General features: G+C 37.0%; 1 protein-coding gene across 4 annotated transcripts in view; it reads left to right on the forward strand.

Moving 5' to 3' along the window:
• The window catches only part of LOC149255493 (uncharacterized), a 152,724-nt gene that overhangs the window by 79,409 nt on the left and 51,526 nt on the right, over positions 1-21,789 (forward strand). For all 4 annotated transcript variants that reach the window (XM_089460497.1, XM_089460500.1, XM_089460498.1 and 1 more), the window contains 2 exons: positions 2,733-2,881; positions 3,245-3,497. In XM_089460497.1, coding sequence (XP_089316623.1) covers positions 2,733-2,881; positions 3,245-3,497 — 402 coding nt within the window. The remainder of the gene's footprint in view (positions 1-2,732; positions 2,882-3,244; positions 3,498-21,789) is intronic.

A 21,789-nucleotide genomic window follows, 5' to 3' on the forward strand; every position in this document is an offset into this window, starting at 1 on the left:
AGTGTTTGTGGTAGCCCTGTTCAATTCCAAGCATACACTGCTGTTGGAGCGAGCTTCTTAACCTTGCCTGTACCGACCCTGTTGCTGCCTTACTTAATTGCCCATTGGATGCTAACTGAACTCACATCTGTTGTGGGCTTCAAGATTCGATATAATTTGTAGTCAACTAAGATGGGTACCCGCAGCTGGTTCAGGAGGTAGACCATATATGATTGGAGCCCTTCTTTAGGATGGACCCTTAAAGACCTGACAATGGATTTGGGGTAGGCCTCACTGTCACAGATAGGATCTTTTTGCAACACTGCTTCACTTCAATCAGAGACTCAAGCTTCGATGGTACCATGGGCAATCACAAGAGGAAACCCTAGCGATTTGAATAGAACTCAGTGGCAGGGTAAATACAAAAATAATGTTGCTACCCGGATAAGGTCTCACTGGCCTCTACCTGCCTTAATTACAATCATTGTCCAGGTTACCTTCTCCTGCACAATATCAAATTGAACTCGGTCATAGTACAATAATAAGTTTACAAATGGGGCTGCTGCCTGTATTAGATGTCTATAGAGCCTCGTTCTGATCAAACAGACCCTAGAGGTTCCTCGTTGCTCCAATACTATCCTCATAACCATCAGCGACTAGACTTCCAGACCAAGGGAGGTCCTCGCTTGCATTAGGAGGAACTCATTGCCTTGCCCAACACTTCGGAAACCATTAAATTCCATAGAGGTAACCCTCGCTACTTGTGGAAGAGAGTCTTTGGTAGCCACAAGAAAAGTGTTTGCCTTCACTGTTCTTTGATCAATGAATTGCCACAGAGAGACCACATCCTTACATCCAACCGGACCAGAGTTGCTTCAGATTCTTCTTCCCTGCAATCCAAAACAAATTCGAGCTACTCCCAAGAGAATATATTGTGCCAGAATAAAGAAAGATGTGACTAGCTAGGTTGGGATCACCTCCATTGAAACAAGACAGGGGGATTAGCTAAGGTGGGATTTAATCTAAACTAATCAAGACGAAGGGGTCTTAAAACCCTCAAAGCCTCATGCTCAAGAAAAACAGAGACAATTCAAGTGAATTCAATGATGAGAAAGTGAATTCCAACTCTCCTTTATTTATAGATTTCCTCATCGGATTTTCAGCTCCTTAATCAAATGTGAGGGGTTCATGTGTAACCCCGAATTTGGGCTTTTTGCCTCAGCAACCAAAAAATTTACTCAATGTTGCCCCGAAACATGGGATAATGGGTTACCCCTTTATCAAAGACTATAACCTATGGGGTTGGTTAGGCTATTCCATCCACCCTAGGGCCATTAATCAATAGGGGATATTAGAAAAACACTCCCTGTAAGGCACCTAAGTTGTCACAACTTACTTTGACAAGTCAACTGAAGTCCATCAATGGAATCCACAACTCAACACTCAACATATTGTTGTGCACAGAGTTCTCCACCATTTCACCAAAACTCCCATCCTGCCACCCCAAGATGAAATAATCCACAACTTGTTGTCTGAACATTCTACTCCGTGTCTCACAAGGGATACCTAGCCAACTCTCTTGGCAAAACTGTTGCTTCTTGCAATAATCTCATAGCTCCCTACTTAAGCTGACACCTTTGCACACTTCTGACCTAATTTCTCTTGAAAGTAGCTCTGATACACGCCAGGTTTGGTTTATGCTTTTAGCTAGAAAACATAAACACACTAGCAGTGCCTAACTTTAAAACTTTTGCATGACGAAAATTACACGGGGAATTAGATCAATGACAGTACACAAGAAATCTTAGGGCTCCTATACTAGCGATAGTGGCCATTTACAATCCCTGCTATCCTTTGACCAATACACCTAGGGCTGAGGCTTTTGTCCCTTAGTCTCTCGTCTGCCCAAAATACAATACCTACAACACTCAATCACTATAATAGACTAGGGATTTTATCAGCCCTCCTTAAATTACCAAAAGAAAATCAACTTACCTGGGCATGATCCTTTAGCCCATGGTCTTCTGTTGTCCTTGCTGTCAGCTGAAGCATAAAATCTGATAGTTTGTAATAATAATTTATTATATATATAAAATGTATAAGTGATGAATGTTACAATGAGGACCCACATATATATACCTAATCAGGCGTCCTTTCGTGACTGGGCATGTCTTTTAGACATGCCTTTTCACTTAACTAATGACTTCTTAAAATGACATCTTACGTCCATTTGGTGATACATTGGCTGTAACTTCAAAGAGTTACAGCCATTGTAGTTTGTTCAAAGGTCATGTAGCTTAATGTGGGTTTTGATGTTTGAAATTGGATATTGCCTATTTGAGTTCTTTTTTGCAAACTAGGGTATTGAAATGACATGTTACATCCATTTGGTGATACATTGGCTGTAACTTCAAAGAGTTACAGCCATTTTAGTTTGTTCAAAGGTCATGTAGCTTAATGTGGGTTTTGATGTTTGAAATTGGATATTGCCTATTTGAGTTCTTTTTTGCAAACTAATGAACAATCCCTACACAGGTCCAAATTTAGTTTCTGGAGGAGATGCCATCTGGCATCTTACGCTTGCATTCAGGAGTGATTAGTGTTTGTTTAGTTATATTTGTACTGTTACTAGAATGTGGGATCCTAATGTGGATTTTAATTGCAACCATATTTCATCATCATGAAAATTTGTGTCATTTTACAAGAGATTCTTTATAGGATCAGTCATTAAAATACTTATTTTCCTGTCACAGACTTATTGGATGGACAAACCGGCAAAACAAATTCTGAAGGATCAAACAAAAGATTATTCTCTTCAAGGAAAGGAAGCCAGCATTCCGTATTATGATCGTGCTTGTGCGGCACCCTTGACAATTCAAGATGGATCAACGAAGTCAGAATGGTATCTTTTTTGTGTATTACTGTTTTCCTGGCAGTTGCTGACTTGACATGGGCTAGGATATTTAAGTTTCCGTTCTTACTCAAGTGAAATTCTTGTTTAGATCATTGTAAGCAATTTGTTGTGATGGAATGAATTGTCTTATTTTTATATTGTTGTAGTAAACAAATCTGCTGGCATGAGATATCTGCACATTAATTGAGCTATTTTGTGTGGTCATTGATGTTTAGTTACCACTCGTGTTTTATTAAATGTGATGCATTTGGCCAGCTCTATGTACATGTGCAATTGTTTAACTCATTTAGTTCCAAGTATTCATTCTTTGGCTGCTATTACTCAATAGTATTTGATTTACTTATTTTGCAGCAATGAAGTGCCCCCAAATGAAGCTTCTAGATGCTTTAACTGTGGCTCATATAATCATTCTCTGAAGGATTGCTCAAAACCTCGTGATAATGCTGCCATAACGAATGCTCGCAATCAACATAAGTCGAAGCGAACACCTGCTTCTGGTCCACGTTGCCCTCAGAGATATTACCAAAATTCTCCGGGGGGCAAATTTGAGGGAATCAAACCAGGAATGCTTGGAAGCGAGACCAGACAATCCTTGGGAATTGGGGTAAGTGGACGTGAAAACCTATGTTTCATGCATTTTCAAATCAAAGGAACATATCTTTGTGCTGGTGCTTCTATAATTCTAAATGTTTGAAAAAATGTGGTTTACTTTTAATATAATAATTTTCCCAAGTGCAAATCTCCAGTTGTGCTATTTTAATTAATACACAACTATCATGTGTAATTATTACTTTGGGGATAGATTATTATCTTTCCTCTGCTTAGGACATGACTTTGACACTGAAGAGCATTTTTCCTAGACATATAGCAAGATATTTTACCATCTAAAATTTCGTTGTATTATATTGTACATTTCTGAATTTTCCATGACAAGAAGGCATTGAATATTTTATGTTTTTATTTGATTTTACTTTTAACTTCTTTATTGGCCTTATTGTCTTGCATTATTCATAATCTTTTCTTGGTTGATGTAATGTTGAAAAATTCAGCCAAACATACAACTCCAGACACGTGAGTATCAGAGTTTTACTCTGGTCACAAGCCAAACGAGCCAAAATGGCATGGGGCAAATAAATGCGTAGAAATTGCCCTGTAGAAATTTTAAGAATCCGTTGCTCAATGCAAATTCAGAAATTTCACCTTGAACATGGGGTTTCCCAGATCTATTTCCTTTGGACTTTCAGCGTTGGGGTTGGATCTGAAATATTAAATTACAACAGGAAATACTTCTCCTCTTGAACTCAAATCACAAGGCAACCCATGAAAATAAATACCAATTAAGTAGACTTCAATACAAACAATGCTTCAGCCTATGTCACCTGGTTTGAATTCGAATTCGAGTTTGACGACCTTGAAGTTCAACAAAAATTCTCGGTGAACATTTTCATGATAAAATTCGGCATTGAATTTGACATATTTGTGTTGATTGGAGTAGAGAAGGAAGGGTTCTGCCTGCCTCAGTGCGAAGGCTACCACATGAAGGTTTTGTGTAGGGTGTTTGTGCTTGAGAACACTTGGTGGATTTTCAGAGCCTCTGTGACACATTTTTCGAAGAAGATACAAGGCAAGTAACAATGTCAATAGAGTAGATGAAGTATAAGACCTAGCTTTAATCTGTAAGACGAGGAAAGGTGGAAAGATTGGAGGATTTGTGAGGGGTAAGAAGGAAGAGTCGTGTTCCTTTGGTCATGATAAGGAAGATTTGAGTTATGTGACATATTTCAAGTGTCATAAAGAGTGTACTTTTTAATCAGTCTATTAAAAAGGAAGCAAAAGGCAAGCAATAACGGATGCAATTTGTAGGGAGTGCATAAGCTTTAGCTGGATTGCATATGTTAACACCTAAGCTTGAAACTGCTTTCTTTTAATTCATTCCTTTACACCTGTTGTCCACACAAATTGCACACCCAAAAATGTGTTCATTGTGGCAACGCTCAGAGAAGGGGCTGTCACCTATTCCCAATTCTCTTCGTGGCTTTCTCTTAGCTAAGCGAAGGGGGATAGACCCTAACGAAGATTCTAAAAGGAAATCTTGTTAAATCTAACAAGTTCGAGGAGATAGTTAGTAAACAAATTAGGCATTCACCATTCAAATAACTTGAATTATAACTTAAAATGAAATTGATTAGCAAGTACAAATAACTATGAGCATATAGCACCAATAATGTATATAGATCAATTATATTCAACAAGATATCCCACAAGGCAAATTGTAAGCAGACCAGTGCCAGTAATAATATACTTGCAAGAAATATATACTCAAAATGAAATCACAATACTTGCAATAAAATATAACTTTCAAGTTGCAAGAATGGGAAAGCTGCAAAACAAGTGTTAGTAAATCAAGACAAAACCACAATAGAAAAAATTATATATAACTTTGAGACATGAACAACTAAAATAGAAATAGAGCTTGCAAGTGAACAATATCTGTACTTGAAAGAGGGATTGCTCAAATATGATATAATGACATCAAAGAAAGCTTAATATGAGCGTGTAAATAAAATGGACAAGTAAAGTGCTTGCAAGTAAATGTAGATGCTCAGAATTCAACTTGTATGTATTTGAGAAAGAGCTTGAATAATAATCAATTACATGCAAGGTGAACCACAGTTGTAGGTGAATGTGTGAAGAAAAGTGTTCTTGGTTAATTTTATTAATGCCTATTTTAGGGTGTTACTTCCCATCAATTCTTTGAACTTGGTAAGTACTTGAGGTGTTTGCAAGAAGGATAAGTGAGGAAGCTAGGACTTCATTAACTATACCAACCTAGTTCTTCAAGACAACCCGCATGCCTTTGTTTCAACAAGGGACTTAGCCATGTAAGGGAACTGCGAGGTCATGTGTTTTAACTTTTACCTTTCCTCCAAACTCAAATTTTGGGAAATTGAATGAAAGTTAAGGAATATTTCCTAAAAGAAAATCAACCAAGCTTATGCTTGGAAGCAGTGTTACTTGGGTGCGGGAGTGACATTTTCAAAATCTCCCGGTTTGGGAGCGAATCCCGGAGCGATTTTTATATGATATATATATTTTTTATATTTTGATACATATATGTCAACAAAAACATGTAGAATGATGAATTAGATATAAAAAACATAAAAAAACATAGATTGATCATTGAACCATATAACAACAATCATCTAGAAGTTATAATCTTCATCAACCACGTCCACAAGTTAGTAACATACAACATATTGAGTCTCATGAATCATGATTCATCAACCTTAAAGTTTCAACTTCAAGCTTTCAAAATTGAAAATTGAATCTATAACATTTATCACCATTGATCACCAAAGTTGTACTTGTAAGCTAAGTTTAACCATTACAAGAAATAATATCTAACATGAAATGAAATGTTATAAAATGAAATGAAATGAAACAACTTTCACAAAGCATCATATTCATAATTCAGAATCATTACCAATGAGTTATAATTGCCAACTTCAAACTTCAAACTTAAATTGTCATATATTGTTTACAAAAAATATCATAATAAATATGAAAGAGTCAACAATTATGAAAACTAATAGAAACTAGAAAAGACAAGTAAACTGTAAATCTATTATCTACTACTTCATGTGGCCCTTGCCACGAGAAGTGTCTGATGTATGAGCAGGTTGTGGTGGTATTTTAGGAGTCTCCTCTCGCACAGACCAACGACCAGAACCAGAAGGAACATGCCCTCCATGTGAGGGTGTAGATGGAGGCGGCGACAACAAAGGAACAAGATTTGGAACTCGAGCACTGCTACTGGATGGTGGAGGTGGCATGGTTGTTGCTTCATCTTCCTCTCTCATAAGTTCCGCTTCCAGTTCTTCAAGATGTATAGTGCCATCCTCCAAATTATCATCCTCTGGGTGGTTGTCCCAAATTTTATATGTTGGATCCTCATAAGCCTGATCACATTAATGACTCAACAACCTCAAGTTGTAGTGCACATAAACCAAGCTTTCTGCCCGGTTTTCATTGAGTCTGTTTCTTTTCACATTATGTATGAAGCTGTAGGTGCTCCAACACCTCTCTGTAGAAGAAGTATTTACAACCTGTGAGAGAACTTTTTTTGCCAGTTTTGGCAAAAGTCCCTGGCTGCCATATGCTTCCCACCATCTGAGAGCATCAAATCTATCTCTATCTTCCATTGCATGAAAGGTACCAAACAAACGACAACTGAAGTATTTGCCTAATTCAAGACGCAGACTAGCACATTCCTCCATGTCAGGTATCAACTTGTCTAATGCTTGCAAATATCCTATAGATACCTCTTCATCTATATGCGGTTTGACCCTAACCCCACCCCCTGGTGCAGGTTGGCCCAACCAAGATGCAGATTAGTATTTTGGCGTAAGGATATATGCCAAGCAATGTAGTGGAACATCAAGTTTATCCCACAGTATACACACACAATTGTGAATCAATTTATACAAGTTGGGATCATTTTTATGAACAATATCTTTTATTCGCCCCAACATGGTATCCATTTGCTCATACACCTCGCCAATCACTGGCGTATCTGTATCTGCAAACAAAATCATGTGATAAACAAGCTTGGTGAAATCCAATACTTGCCTCACACGTGCCCAATGTTAGGGTCCTATAATTATAGGAAATTTGATGATTCAGATATTATTTGTTGCTCTCATGATGAAGCTTTTGGCTTGCTGACTCGCCCTGCTTCCTCTCCATTTTCCATCATCCTTTACTCAGCTTCCTGCTTTATCACCCACTTTCCTTGTTAATTCATCTGAATATTACCCCAACATAAGCCGAATACTTGCTTTCAAATCATTAAGAATAGGTTTGTGTGACAAAAAGGTTATATATTGTAGAGCTTCTGGTTTTAAAGCCTTGGATTTTATTGAAATTTGCATAAAAAATAAGCCTGAAAGCTTAGCTCCCGCTCCATCTCCATGCGACCTGCATTCACAATACCTAAGCCTAGCACACCTAACACCAAGCACAAGTGGGTAGCCTTGGGCTTATTTTGTTGAAACACAATGTAACTATGGGCTTATATAAACCATCATGAAGAATGTTCCCTTGTGAATGTGGGATAAATCCCATAAAGTATATATATATATATATATATATATATATCCCTCTTTTTACCCCTTACTTCACAAAACCCTATTAATATAAAGTTTTGGACTTTATATTAATTTCTCCCCGCAAGCCTATACTACCTCTTCCCCCTGCAAAGTCAACCAATGGCCCACCCCGCACTAAGAATTAAACCCCCTTCATTTTTATTTGCCTCGAGATTCGTAAAAATAAATGAACGGTTAAAATTCCATATCGCGCGCTCAGCTCATCCAACACTTAACACTCAAAAAGCACGCGAGATTAGTGGTTTTCCCAGCCCACCTTTTTGCTACATGGCAGCCCCACGTTATATCGCATCCTCCAAAATAATACCACCTACCACTTTAAAGCGGTGCGATAAACCATTAACTGTTTTGGTTTTGAATCTTATAAATGTTACGGGAATATAGGGTGGATTAATTTCAAGTGAAATACAGAGATATGAGAATGCAGTAATATTTCAGAGCTATGGGTGAAACCATACTTGAGGTAAAATTATATAGCTACAGGCAATATGAGACTAAGGTTGTGGAATGAGATTCAAAGGTAAAATGGTTTTACAGCGACACATGAATTTATCAGAGAAAATAAAAGGGAAAAGTTCACATGAAATTAATGTACAGGAGAGCAAAGATAACATTCATGTAAATGCATTTCACGATAGAAGATTAAGGTGAAATCAATTTACAGGCATGGTGAAATCAATTTACAGGTGTAAAATCATGTTGCAGGTGAAAGTAAAAGAGTAAAGTGAGAATACTCTTCCAACCATACAAATCAACACATGGTTTTGTAAAACCATCCAGGTATTCTACAAGGGTAAAAGGAATTTACATACAGATAAAATGAATTTATAGAGGAAGGAGTAATAGAAACAAAACTACACATGGTTTTGTGAATTCATGGAAAGAGAAAACAAAACCACGGATTGGAAACAACACATGGTTTTGTAGAAATTTAATTATAAATTTCATTTAAAATATTTTGGAAATATTATTCAAATATATATATTATTATATATTTTCCAAAATATTTTGTGACACTAATGGATGATAAAACAACAAGGCAGTCACAGGATCAACCATCAATGAGGGAAGTCTCAGATTATCAAGTCAGAGGATCAACAAGCAGTTGAGTGAATTACTAAGAAAAAGGGAGATACATTTGCATCTGCTAGTTCATCTTCCAGCACAACCACAAATTTGGGTCCACATCTTTCCTGCTCCCACTTCCACAGCAACAACATTTGCACAACACATTCCACCGGAACTATTAATCTGCAATAGTTAGAGCTTTTTAGTTCATCTGTAGTCTAAAAATGTCCTGTCTGTTAGAGACAACATTTATTGTAAACAATTTGTATATTTTGTATAGATACTTCTGCTTTTGAAGTATTAGGTGTGGATTGTTTGAGATCAAAAATATTAGTGAGCTGTTGGAGCATTGTAAGTTTTTTTAAAAGCACTGGAGCATCAATACTAAGCAGACCATTCATAGGATTCTTGTGGCTTAAATACTAGTGATGTTTTTCTTATGTTAAAGTGTTTCACTGTCATCTCTTCACTGTAATCATCTAAATTCCAATTGCAAAACAGAAATGTGATGAATAGGATTTACTTTTGAGTACCTTATTCTGGCTGCTTTTGCAATCTGTATGTTTTCTACTGAAGGCCACACTAAAGAATTCTTGATTGCTCTTTAGTTCTGCTTGATTGACTGAATGCCACACTAAAGAATTCTTAATTGCTCTTTAGTTCTGCTGAAGGTTTTCATTGTTCTGCCATCATCCACTTATTATTCTGAAAGATCCAGTAAATATTCCTAACTTGCCCTGAGTTTACTTTGTGAAAAATTGATGCAACCATCCAGTTTACCTTTTGACTCCATTGCCCAATAGATGCTAATTAAATTGAATACAATCAGTCTTCCAAAACCCAAATCAAAACCCAAAACCCAAGTACAATCATAACTAGTCTAAGATTTTCAAGCAACAAAGATAAATTTTACAGAGAGAGCCCTCTCTGGGATTGGAAGGGCTAGATTCCCATCCCGAAGTTGGTTTGATGTTACATTCTTGTGATTTGTCCTACAACCTTCAAATTACAGGGTGATAACACCCAAAACATAACATCAAGAGCGGTCTTCTCCACCTGTTCAAAACCTTGCCTGTCAGCTGCATTGGTAGCCCTTTCCTTTAATGCCTGCCAGTGTGAACTTGATACCATGCTAGCCAATGACTCTCTTACCTTCAAAAGGCGCCTGAAGGTGAGGTAATAGCTACCAAATCTAGTCCTCGCAATCTTCAACAACTCCAATCTTGAGTGACTGCGGAAAAGGCCATGGGTAGTGCTATGATTTGTAATAAATTTGATCATTTCTTTGCCTCTCTTGTACAAATCACCAATCCGTTTGTATTGTTCATTTTTGTTCTTAACAATATCATGCATCAAAAGGTTCATTGTGTGAACCAAACACCTAGACCAAAATATGTTGGGGTATTTATCCTCAATAATTGCTTCTGCTGTCTTACAATTAGGAGCATTATCAGTGATGACTTGGATGACATTGGATGACCCAATACGGTCAATTGTTTCAAGTAATGGTTCTGCAATGTTGATGTCAGTCTTGAACTTGTCTAAGTAATCATATGTTGAAAGAAAGATGGCACCACTAACAGACACAACAAGAACACTTATCAATGGCTTGCCTTTTACATTTGTCCATCCATCAGATACAATGGACACCCCATGGTTAGTCCAAGAACTTGTCATTCTACTCAAAGAATGTGATATTTTTGCTTTTTCATGATCAAGTCCAACGGTTCTAGCCTTGTCATACCCAGGGGCATCATTTATGGCAGAAACCATTTTGTGCCAATAAGGTGAGCGAAGAACATCGAATGGTATCCCACATGCATAGAGAAACCTGTAAACTTTTGAATCCACATCATTCCTACACCCTTCATCAAGGAAATCTAATATGCTTCTACGCCTTAAACTTGGTGACCTTGTGCCTCCATATTCACTGCCTTGGGAGGATGCTGAAGGAGTTCTTTATGCATGTGATTGTGAGCTTGGTTCAAAGAAACCCTTTGATTTTTTAGATTTGTATTGGGCTTCCTCCTCTTCTCTTATGTATTTGGCTCTATCTGCTGCTGACACACCTGTACAAGTTTTGATTCCTATTTGTTTATCTCCATCCCATGGCCTTTTCCCGCAGAGGTGCTTTCTGGCACAGGTGTATGACCCTGTGTAATTATCGTTGCAATGGGGGCAATGAAATTTAGTGGTTCCACCTCCTTTCCCTGCTTTAGGCCTATTAACATATTTCCACAATGGAGTTTGGTCTTGTTTATTTTTTTGAGACTCATGTTCACTCTCTTTTAGTTCCTCCTCTCCGAGGTTTTCATCAAATCCACTATGACCCACTTCTTCATATCCTTTTTTGATTTTCAACCCTCTTTTTTCTACTCTCCAACACCATAATAACAAAAAAAGGAACCAAGAAGAAGAAAATGCCAAGAAATATAGCCATGATGTTTGAAATTTAAAGTTTTGAATCTGCAAAAAAATGGAATGGGAATGGGTCCATGGCCTCCAATCTCTCCTTGCTCCTTGGAACTTGCTCTCTCTTTGCTCCTTGCTCTCACTCTCACTCACTCTCTCTTGCCCCTCACTCTCTCTTGCTCCTCACTCTCTCTGACTCTCTCTCACTCTGACTCTGACTCTGACTCTCACTCACACAATTTCTAAAATAATGAATTCATTGGAAGGAGGGTTTATTTATATTCCCTCCCTTCCTCCCTTTTCTCCCTTCCCTCCCTTTTTTTTCCCAACGACGTTTTTTTTTTATTTGTTTAATTCATTTCTTTCCGGCATAATTTTTTACTTTTATTTTTATTTTTGTTTTTTGTTTCTTTATTCCGCGCGACTTTGTTTTCCGCCCAATTTTTTGGCCGTCGGGAGCATTTTTTATAGCTCGGGAGTGGTTGCTCCTCGACCGCTCCCGGGCTATAAAAATCGCTTCGGGAACGATGGGAGCGACGCTCCCGAATTCGATCCGACAAATGGCAGGGAGCGAATTTTTTTGTTGTTTTTTTTTTCTTCCCCGGGAGTGCGCACCTGAAATCGCTCCCTTTTCGGGAGCGATTTTGGGAGCCCGCTTCCCCCCGGAGCGCGGATTGGGAGCGGGATTGAGGGGGGGGGGAGCGCTCCCCTACAACATTGCTTGGAGGTAAATTTTAGAGAAGCGAAATTGCAAAATGAGATGTAAGTCAATTCAAGTGCTTAATGACAAGATTGCTTATGAAGCTCAATAAAATGTCACACTTGCATAAAATAGTAAGATCTAAGATGCGAACAAATGAAGGATGAAACAAACGATGTACCGACAATATAATGAGTCATATTAGCAATGAATAAATCATATCTCATCTAGTAAATCAACTATGGGAATGTTTGACATTCAATGTGCTAAATAACCCAGTGCAAAATGCAAATTAGGGATTAGATCTAGAATGTAAATGAGCAATTAGATGATGAAATGAGCAAGAAATTAAAATAAATGAAACAAATTAGTCACCAATCACCCAAAGATCGTCCTTCCAAATGAGGAGACCGAGATGCCAAGGGGGGAAGACCCCAAGCTCCCTCAAGAAGAAAAGTTTTTTTACTATTATTATTATTAGAAATGCTTGCTTATAGAGAAGTGAGGGACTTAGATCCCGAGGAGGGTTTACAACAAGGAGCTTCAAGGATCAAATACTCCTCCTCAAAATACAAGATGTAAAAAAGTAAAATGCTACAATACTTATGTGTTACAATGAAGGGGTTCCTCAAGTGAGGAAACTCACTTTTCCTCCAATGGATCTCGCTCTAGGGTTTGACGTCCAAGAAACCCTCTTTTTATCCACGACCAAGGGTATGAAGAGGCCTAAAAAATGTTGATTTGATCCTTCAAGCCTCCTTATAGAACCCTTTAAGATGTTTTCAAAACCCTAGTCCTCAAGGCTCCGCAAAGAACTACGCAAGGATAAAAGTGGAAGATCAGATCGAATGCCAAAAAATTTAGTCATAAAAATAATGAGAATATACACAAAAATACAATGCAAGGCACAAGAGGATGAGGACACCTCTGCTCTTGCGCAAGCAAGAAAGGGAAAACCCTTCAAAAAGCTCTGAAAAGGTAGATCTTATTCATTAAAAGTGCATAAAATAAGCAAGTGGATTTAGATTTAATCATAAAACGTCTTAGAGAGCTAGGGTAAAAACTCCCTCTTAAATCTTTAGATCGACCTTTGAGAGAAATAACTTGATGTGGGTTCTTGCTTCTTTCCACTTGAGAGTGAGTTTGTTTAGCCAAAAACTTACCCCACGCTCAAGATCTGCTTCAGAAAATAAAATCTTCTACACACTTGGCAAAAATTTGTCAGATCCACAAGGAGCTAGATTACACAATGAAAAAGAAGGCTAGGGGTTCAACCAAAAACCCTCTAGTGCTTCTCCCTCTAGAGTGGTCCTCTAACTCAAATATCAATGCAAGATAGCTTACATCAATAGATCCAAACCTTGACAAATGGAAATAACAAATTGATTTAGCACAAGTAGAGCATTAAGCAAAAATTGAAACAATTATACTTGGAAAGAATAAGAATAGCACCAGATAGAATAAACCCCAAAGTCTTTGCTTTATTAGATCATGAGAAAATAGAGTACAAATTTTGTAGAGCCGCTAGCCCAGTAGTTCGTTTATGCATAACATAGAATGATTACAAATGAGGAGCCAAGGCTGTATTTATAGAGAAAAGGGAGTAGATCTCGATGATACCACACTTCTCCAAGTGATCCCAGGGCAAGACTTCTTTATCCCTTTCAAACGAATTGAAACCCTTCTTGATGTCTGTGCAGTCTTCAAGGGGAGAGACGTTGGAACAAATGGAATGATGGGTGGAGTGGTATGGGATCACCCTAGACGTTTTCCTTTAATTAACCTTGATCCAGCACCAATTGAATCTCATCAACTAGCCCTGTCAAATCAATTAAATCAACCCTCCTTCCTTAAAAATGTGAATCAATTTTTTTTTTGGTGGTTAACTTCCTTGATCAGTGGATTCCACATCACCTTTTTGACTTGATTTTAACCCTTGTGAATTTCCACCTCATTTCATATCATTTTTCACTTGGAGAGAATTTTTATTCTCTCTCAATTATTAATTTTTGGCTAATTTATTTGCCATTTTTCCCAAAACTTGGAAAAAATGGGTTTTGAGGGGTAGATAATCATTTTTTGATCCTCAAGGTGTGTTTTGGTAGAAATTTGAGGTGTAGAGGTGTAATTTTGAGTACTCATACCCCCTTAAACTTCTCTAGACAACACATTACATTTTACATCAAAATTTATTAAAAATCCTGTCTTGCAGGAATTTTTTAATACTTAAAAACTGTCACCTAGACTTAGCAAATTCCACGAAAGTTTAGAGATGATTTAGTATGGTAATATACATTGACTCTAGACACTAGGACTCAACTAAAACTCTACCATCAAGTCGCACTCCAACTTTGGGGTATATGTGGGAGAAAAACTCAAATAATTATTCATTGTTAAAACACACAAATAATTAGCTAAGGTAAAAAACTCCCTAGAGTGAACTCACTTGCTAGTAAAGTCCTAAGCTACCTAGGCTTATTACATGACTCTAATTTATCCTACTAGCATCATTTTTACAATGTCCCCGCAGGGTTGCGGAATTTGGAAAACAAAATGATGAGAAGAAGAAGAAGCGACTTAAAAGCCTTGATGAAGTTTGGATTTCTGACTGATTTGGTGATGCTGAAATGCTCTAAGTGTGCTTTGATCATGGAGTTTTTGACAAATCTTCAAATGCAACTCTAGTGGTCAACACCAACAACACCACTTCTTGTGTTGGTGGGTATGTGGATAGTAGAGCTTTGAAACATCCTACTTTCAACAAGATCTTTAAAAAATTTCAAGAATATGATGCTAACATACAAGTGTAGTTGGGTGGCAATATCATATGCATGCTTACTAAAATGGGCTCCATATTTTGACGGATGCCTTCATGGTATGTTTTAGATAAGCAAGATGTTCTATTTGTATGTAGTTTCACAAATAATCTTTTTTTTTTTTGTTTCAATAATCCTAGATTTAGGTGTATAGTTGAGTTCAATGATCAACATTACTAGAGGTTCCATCCAAGAATGTGGTCGAGTTTTGATTAGTGGAGTGCAAGAAAGGGGGATTTTATAGTCGATTCTTCGAAACATTTGTCAAAGTAAATGTTCAAGTAATAATAATCAATTAGATACTAGACATATGCATTAATAAAGTCATTTTAAATTTTAGGTTATATTATCCTTTTTTGTTTTATGACACTTTAGTGTGTATTTTGATCTGTCCTACATTCATAAAATGGATTGACTCAACTGGTATATAAATCTTTATAAGAATGGTCTCACTTCTCATTTGGTTAATGCAATACAAAGAACTCTCTTGAGTTATCTTGGTTTTCTGTATGTGTTCAATTTTCATGTTATCATTATATGGTATTAAAGCAAGGTGAGAGGTATGGAGTTGTGAGAGAGTGAAGACCTAGGGATTTGTTTTTCAATTGAAAATTATTAAATTTTTTTAGAAGAACCTTGCAAATCATGGTTTACACACACCACAACCCCCTGCAAAAAAATAATAATTGAAGGTAAATACATTGCGAACCAATTTGTATGACCATACATCCACCAAACGTAGTTACGAAGAGATCCACTAGGAGAATCAAGCTATGATACAAATGAAACTTTTGTTAGAATTTTGAGAATATGATTAACGATAACACAAAACACCAAATAACTTTACTAATCAAACCTCATATGCGTAATAACAATACTCAGTCATAAAATAAAGGAGATGGGACAAAATGAACATAGCAAATTTACGTGGTAAAACCCCTATTAGGGAAATATCTACGGGAAGGTAATAACATTTTATTATCTTCAAAAATCTCCAATCTCACAAAGAGCATCTTCATAAACACTGAACCCTTTACAAAGATAATAGTTTTATCTGCACTGCGTTGTGTGTTTAAGGAACTCCCTAATGTCTATTATATACCAAGAAATATGGAGGAATTACATCCCAGTAATACATGTGGGATAATGTGATTTCACCTCTTCATTTAAAAAATTATTGCAAGGGTATTTTACTCCATGTTGAATGTGTGGCATATACCTCTTTTACATAAAATTGGAGCTTCTTCTGACATAACCTAGACATTATTACCTTCCAAAGGGACACATCCCAATACTCCTTAATGATGACTAGTGAGATGGAACACTTTTGGAGGAAGATGTCATTACATCAACACTCCCCCTTGATGACAACTTCCTGTATTCCCAACATCTTAGGAAGTGTTACAAACTTCGCTTGAAAAAATAAACTTTTGAAGAAGTCCGAACACTATCACCAACAACAAGCAATACTCCTAGGAAGTTTGAACATTGTCACCAGTAACAAAGCAACACTTTTGAGGAATGTTGAACAATTAACACTCCTGAAGAAGTCTGAATATTGTCACCACAACAAGCAATACTCCTGAAGAGCATTGAACATTGTCACCAATATCAAAGCAACACTTCTGAGGAAGTTTGAATAATGTCACCAATAACAACCAATACTCCCGAAGAAGTTTGAACATCGTCACCTGTAACAAAGCAACACTTCTGAGGAAGCCTGAACAGATAACACTCTTGAAGGAGTTTGAACACTATTGGTAGCAACAAACAGTACTCCTGAAGAAGTCTGAACATTTTCACCAATAACAAAGCAACACTTCTAAGGAAGTCTGCATAGTTTCACTCTCAATGGGTGATCAACACAATTTTATAAATATGTAGACCTATATTTCCCAATAGTAGTGAACAATACATAATGGTATGAAGTCCTCAAGCATCTATGAAATGCATACCATGACCATTCATCACTACAACCATAGTCGACCTTGATAGTCAACATTGTTCCATGGTTCTGTCTTTTACGTCTTCGCTACAAAGATCTGAAAGCATGGCTTTCATGTTTCCAAGAGTATCGATTCCTCTGATTCTTGCAAGGATGGTGACGTGACCGTTCATAAAGGGACACCTGCTTGGTATATAAGCAACCCCCTCACTCTCAATTGTCATATATTCTCATTCATACATTTTAATATATATTCTTGTATCTCAAGGAGATCTACATATTCCAAGTCTTCTGGAGTATTTAATTTGAAGAACGAACTTTGTTCGTTCCGTTTGGTATTAGAGCTGTTCGGTCCTTTGGTTGCTCAACCGCTGCACAGAGCCAGTTTGACCCAGGTCTTTGACCATTGAAATTCATCAACTTCGTTGTCGTTGAAGTGTTTCGCTACAAGCTTTTGAAGGTTCTCCAGGTTAACGTCAGGCCATTGGCCATTAAAAAAAATGTCAATAAAAAAAGTAAAAATAAAAAATTAAATAAAAATAAAAATAAAAATATTATTAAAATAATATATATTTTAAAAAATTATTGAAAAAACAAAAGAGTGAGTAGTTATATATAGCAATTAGATAAAAAAATTTAAAAAATTATTAAGATAAAAAGGCTTATATATATATATATATAAGAATTATAAAAAAAATTCAAATTAAAAAGGAAATATAAATAAAAAATTAAAAAAACCACAAACCTCACTACCAACCAACCGCCATACGCCCGCTCGACAGGGACCCAAACTTGCACAACAGGCGAGGTTCTGACCAACCGCAACTCGTGCACAGAGACCCGTAACACTGTTGACTCAGACAACACCACCTAGCGTCGACCAGCGATCATGACGACCGCCATGGTCACAAGTCGCTACTGCATATTTCTCCATTGCTGCTATACTGTCGCCACTATTGCGAGTCCCTGCCACCATTGACGCAACTGCAGTTGCCCAGACATCGCCCACACATTGTCGACTACACCGTTACAGGGGCCGCACGACTCCCCACCGCCATCGCTGACGTCGCTTGACGAGAAAACCTTCCAGTCGCTCATCAATCAGCTACTCTTCCAATCCCATAATTCTGTGCCGTCTTCGCATTGCCAACTTACCGCCATATCTATCCGCCATTGGTTCCATCTGTGCCATTGCTTCTACACGACCACGACTGCACCCTTTCGAGCCGCCACATTCATTGTCGCGTTCCACAATCAACCACCACGAAATCGAAAACTAAATCGAATTCCAAACACCGCATCTGTGCTCTGCCACCAACATTTCCCGACCGACCTTTGTAGCTGCTAGCCAACCGTCCCTTGTAGCTGCTAGCCTGACCTCGTTTCTCAGCCACCTGACACTACCCAGCTTGATCTCATCTTCCCTACACCTACACGACCACCGCCGCACCCTTTCGAACTGCCACGTTCAGTTCGTGTTCCATTCATGCCACCATGAAATTCAAAACTGAATCGAATTCCAACCATCGCATCCGTGCTGCACTTCTGGAAGCCACCATCACGGTGCAAAAGACAACCCGTCCAAACCACTGCCGCTTGACTCTCTAAATGTCGCTCAACGTTGGCGTTATAGTCAACAAACACTACAGTTGTCGACCCCAATTCAGTTGTCGAACGACGAAAGAGAAACTGATTGCAAATTAATTACATAGAAGTGGCATTGTTGTCCATTGTTAGTAGCTCCAACTGCCAGGAGCTCGATTTTTTGCTTTTGACATGTACAAAAAATTGATGCGTACAACCCAAATTAACATAAAGTAATAAAAATAAATCTGGAAGGGCGTTGACCACAGGTCAAAGGGACGTGCCTTGTGGAATCTCAATGGTATTAAGGGATAAGTGATAAGAAGCTGTTAACATAAATAGTTAAAAATAAATGAGTGCTATTATATAAATTTATGAAGGTGCTTACAACTTAAATTGTCGCTCAACATTGGCGTTACAGTCAACAAACACTACAGTTGTCGACCCTAATTCAGTTGTCGAACGATGAAAGAGAAATTGATTGCAAATTAATTACATAGAAGTGGCATTGTTGTCCATTGTCAGTAGCTCCAACTGCCAGGAGCTCGATTTTTTGCTTTTGACATGTACAAAAAATTGATGCGTACAACCCAAATTAACATAAAGTAATAAAAATAAATCTGGAAGGGTGTTGACCACAGGTCAAAGGGACGTGCCTTGTGGAATCTCAATGGTATTAAGGGATAAGTGATAAGAAGCTGTTAACATAAATAGTTAAAAATGAGTGCTATTATATAAATTTATGAAGGTGCTTACAACTTAAATAAAAGTGAAATCGAAGTAGCATTTAGAGTTCTAAGTTTTTAAAATTGAGGAAAAAGAAAGTCAAGCATACTTTTATATTAAAAAAACAAAAACTATTAAAGAAATAGTTTTCAAGAAAAAAGTCAGAAGTCTGAATTTGAGAGGTTTTTATTTTGGGGTTAATTAAACTTATTTATACGCCAAGTGAAGCATTAATAAAAAGTTCAAGGATTTTATCTTTAAAAACCCTAAGCTCATTTCAACCAAGCAAAATAGAATATAGTTCAGAAATGAAAGAAGGAAGATTTTTGGAAACTTCATGTAATTATGCTTTAGTGCTATTTAGAATTAAAGGGCCTATTGCGGGAAAATATGTCACTATTGCTATCTCACCTACCGAAGATAAAAATTATATAACGCCTAAAATCGCAAACCAATTAGTGATTCCAGAGTCAAATATAATCGAAAAATTACACTGTTTTGGCAACAAAAAATATCACATACCCAATTTGTAGTTAAACATTGAGGATTATACATTTATATCGCAATTCTCAGTTCAAACCCTATGGAGCAATCAAGGTGACATTATTTTGGGTTCACCCTGAATGGAAACCTTAGGTTCCTCCATCCTGAATACGAAAAATAAATTTTAACATTTTCCTACAGGAAGAAGAAAATAACACTCCAGGATGTTGAAACCAAATTCAGTAACATAAGAAGACATACAATATATTTCAAAAATAATTTTTCAAGAAGGTAAAAAAGTACTGCAAAATATGCAAAGAGAAATTGACAAGATTGCCACTGACAAAAATGAAGAAGTTTCTCGGCTTAAAGACCATAGTGAAAAATTATTGACGCAAATTAAGAAGCTTAAGAAGGACAATGAGTCATTAGAAAACAAGGTACAACAACTCATCGAGAAGGAAGCATCAAATGTAGAAATTCAAGTTGACGAAAAGACAACAAATACCAATCCAATGAATAACACAACTCAAGAAGAGGACAAACTAGTTGAAGTAAAGATGCACTTAGAAGTTGCAGTTCCAACAACAAAAGGTTCAAGTGAAGATCCAGAAATTAACCATTCAACTTCCATAACTAAAGGAAATCAGGGGTTTCAAATAAATCAAGAAAACGACACAAACAAGATAAGAGAAAATCACTAGAATTCCGTATTGACACTCGAATCACAAGAGTAGACAACTCAATCAAGCTACGTATTTAGAACAAAAACAAGAACTGATGTTCCAAAGAATACTAATGTCAGTGCAATCCACTCATGTGATAACAATTCATCACAAGTTTCCAGTAATCAAAAGATTTAACAAAAGATTAATTTAGGATGGTCAGATCCTTCCTTTGTGCGACAATTTTATATATCACTCCAAGGATCATATCAACTTGTATCAACAAAGATGATTGTCTCGAAACTAGAAAACATTCGTAGCAAAAAAAAGATCAAGTAGAAGACATTCATAGCAGAAAAAGAGTTCAAACCCTTTCATCAACAAGCTTTGAGGACAAAGCTTTTTGAAGAGAAAGGCAATGTTATGAATATAATCATGTAAAAGTAATAAATATAGATAATAAATAATAAACATAATAATATGTAAATAAGTAATAATTAGTTAAACGAATAGGCATGTCTAAGTAGACATGACCGTTCATAAAGGGACACCTGCTTGGTATATAAGCAAGCCCCTCACTCTCAATTGTCATATATTCTCATTCATAAATTTTAATATATATTTTTGTATCTCAATGGAGATCTACATATTCCAAGTCTTCTGGAGTATTTAACCTGAAGAACAAACTTATTTCGTTCCACACTCTGTGCATTAGCAATATTTCTAAGGAAGTATGCAATGATTATTTCAATCATCTCATTAGTTTGCTCAACACAGTGGACAAAGGGTAACTTTTCCAACAACCCAGTTGGAACTCCTACAATTAAGACCTGCCGAGATTTAACATGACTAGATGTAGGCAGTGACGCAATAGTAGTATCTAGATGTGTGTATCTCAAGGGGGATAGGATAAATATGCCTTGTCCATTCTTCACAAACCTCTAGTACAACTCATCTTGCTCAACAGTCAGGACTCATACTTGTAGTGTGCTTTTTAAAGCTGGGAGAAACAACATGAGTAGTGTTCAATAAGCCATGCAATAAAAGAGAAACATAAACATCAACAGTCTTATAACGATATGGAGTACAAGCAATATCCTTAGTAGACGAGTTTGGCTGCTCAACATCATCAGTCTTTGTCTCAACACTTTGCAGATGACTAACTTCTATCCAAAGGTTATGTTTGCAGTCTTGCAGGTTTAGAATAGTCTGATCCTTTTTAGTCAATTGCATCAACAAGGAGTCATGATTGCCTTTCAAAGCTTGATACATATTTTTCAATCTTTCTTGCTCTATCTGTAATCGAGTAATAATAAACTATAAGGTAAT

Source organism: Pinus tabuliformis, chromosome 7 (genome assembly GCF_031772625.1).
Source record: "Pinus tabuliformis cultivar Carrire ecotype Pingquan chromosome 7, CPIR1, whole genome shotgun sequence".
In the NCBI taxonomy this organism is placed as follows: Eukaryota; Viridiplantae; Streptophyta; class Pinopsida; order Pinales; family Pinaceae; genus Pinus; species Pinus tabuliformis.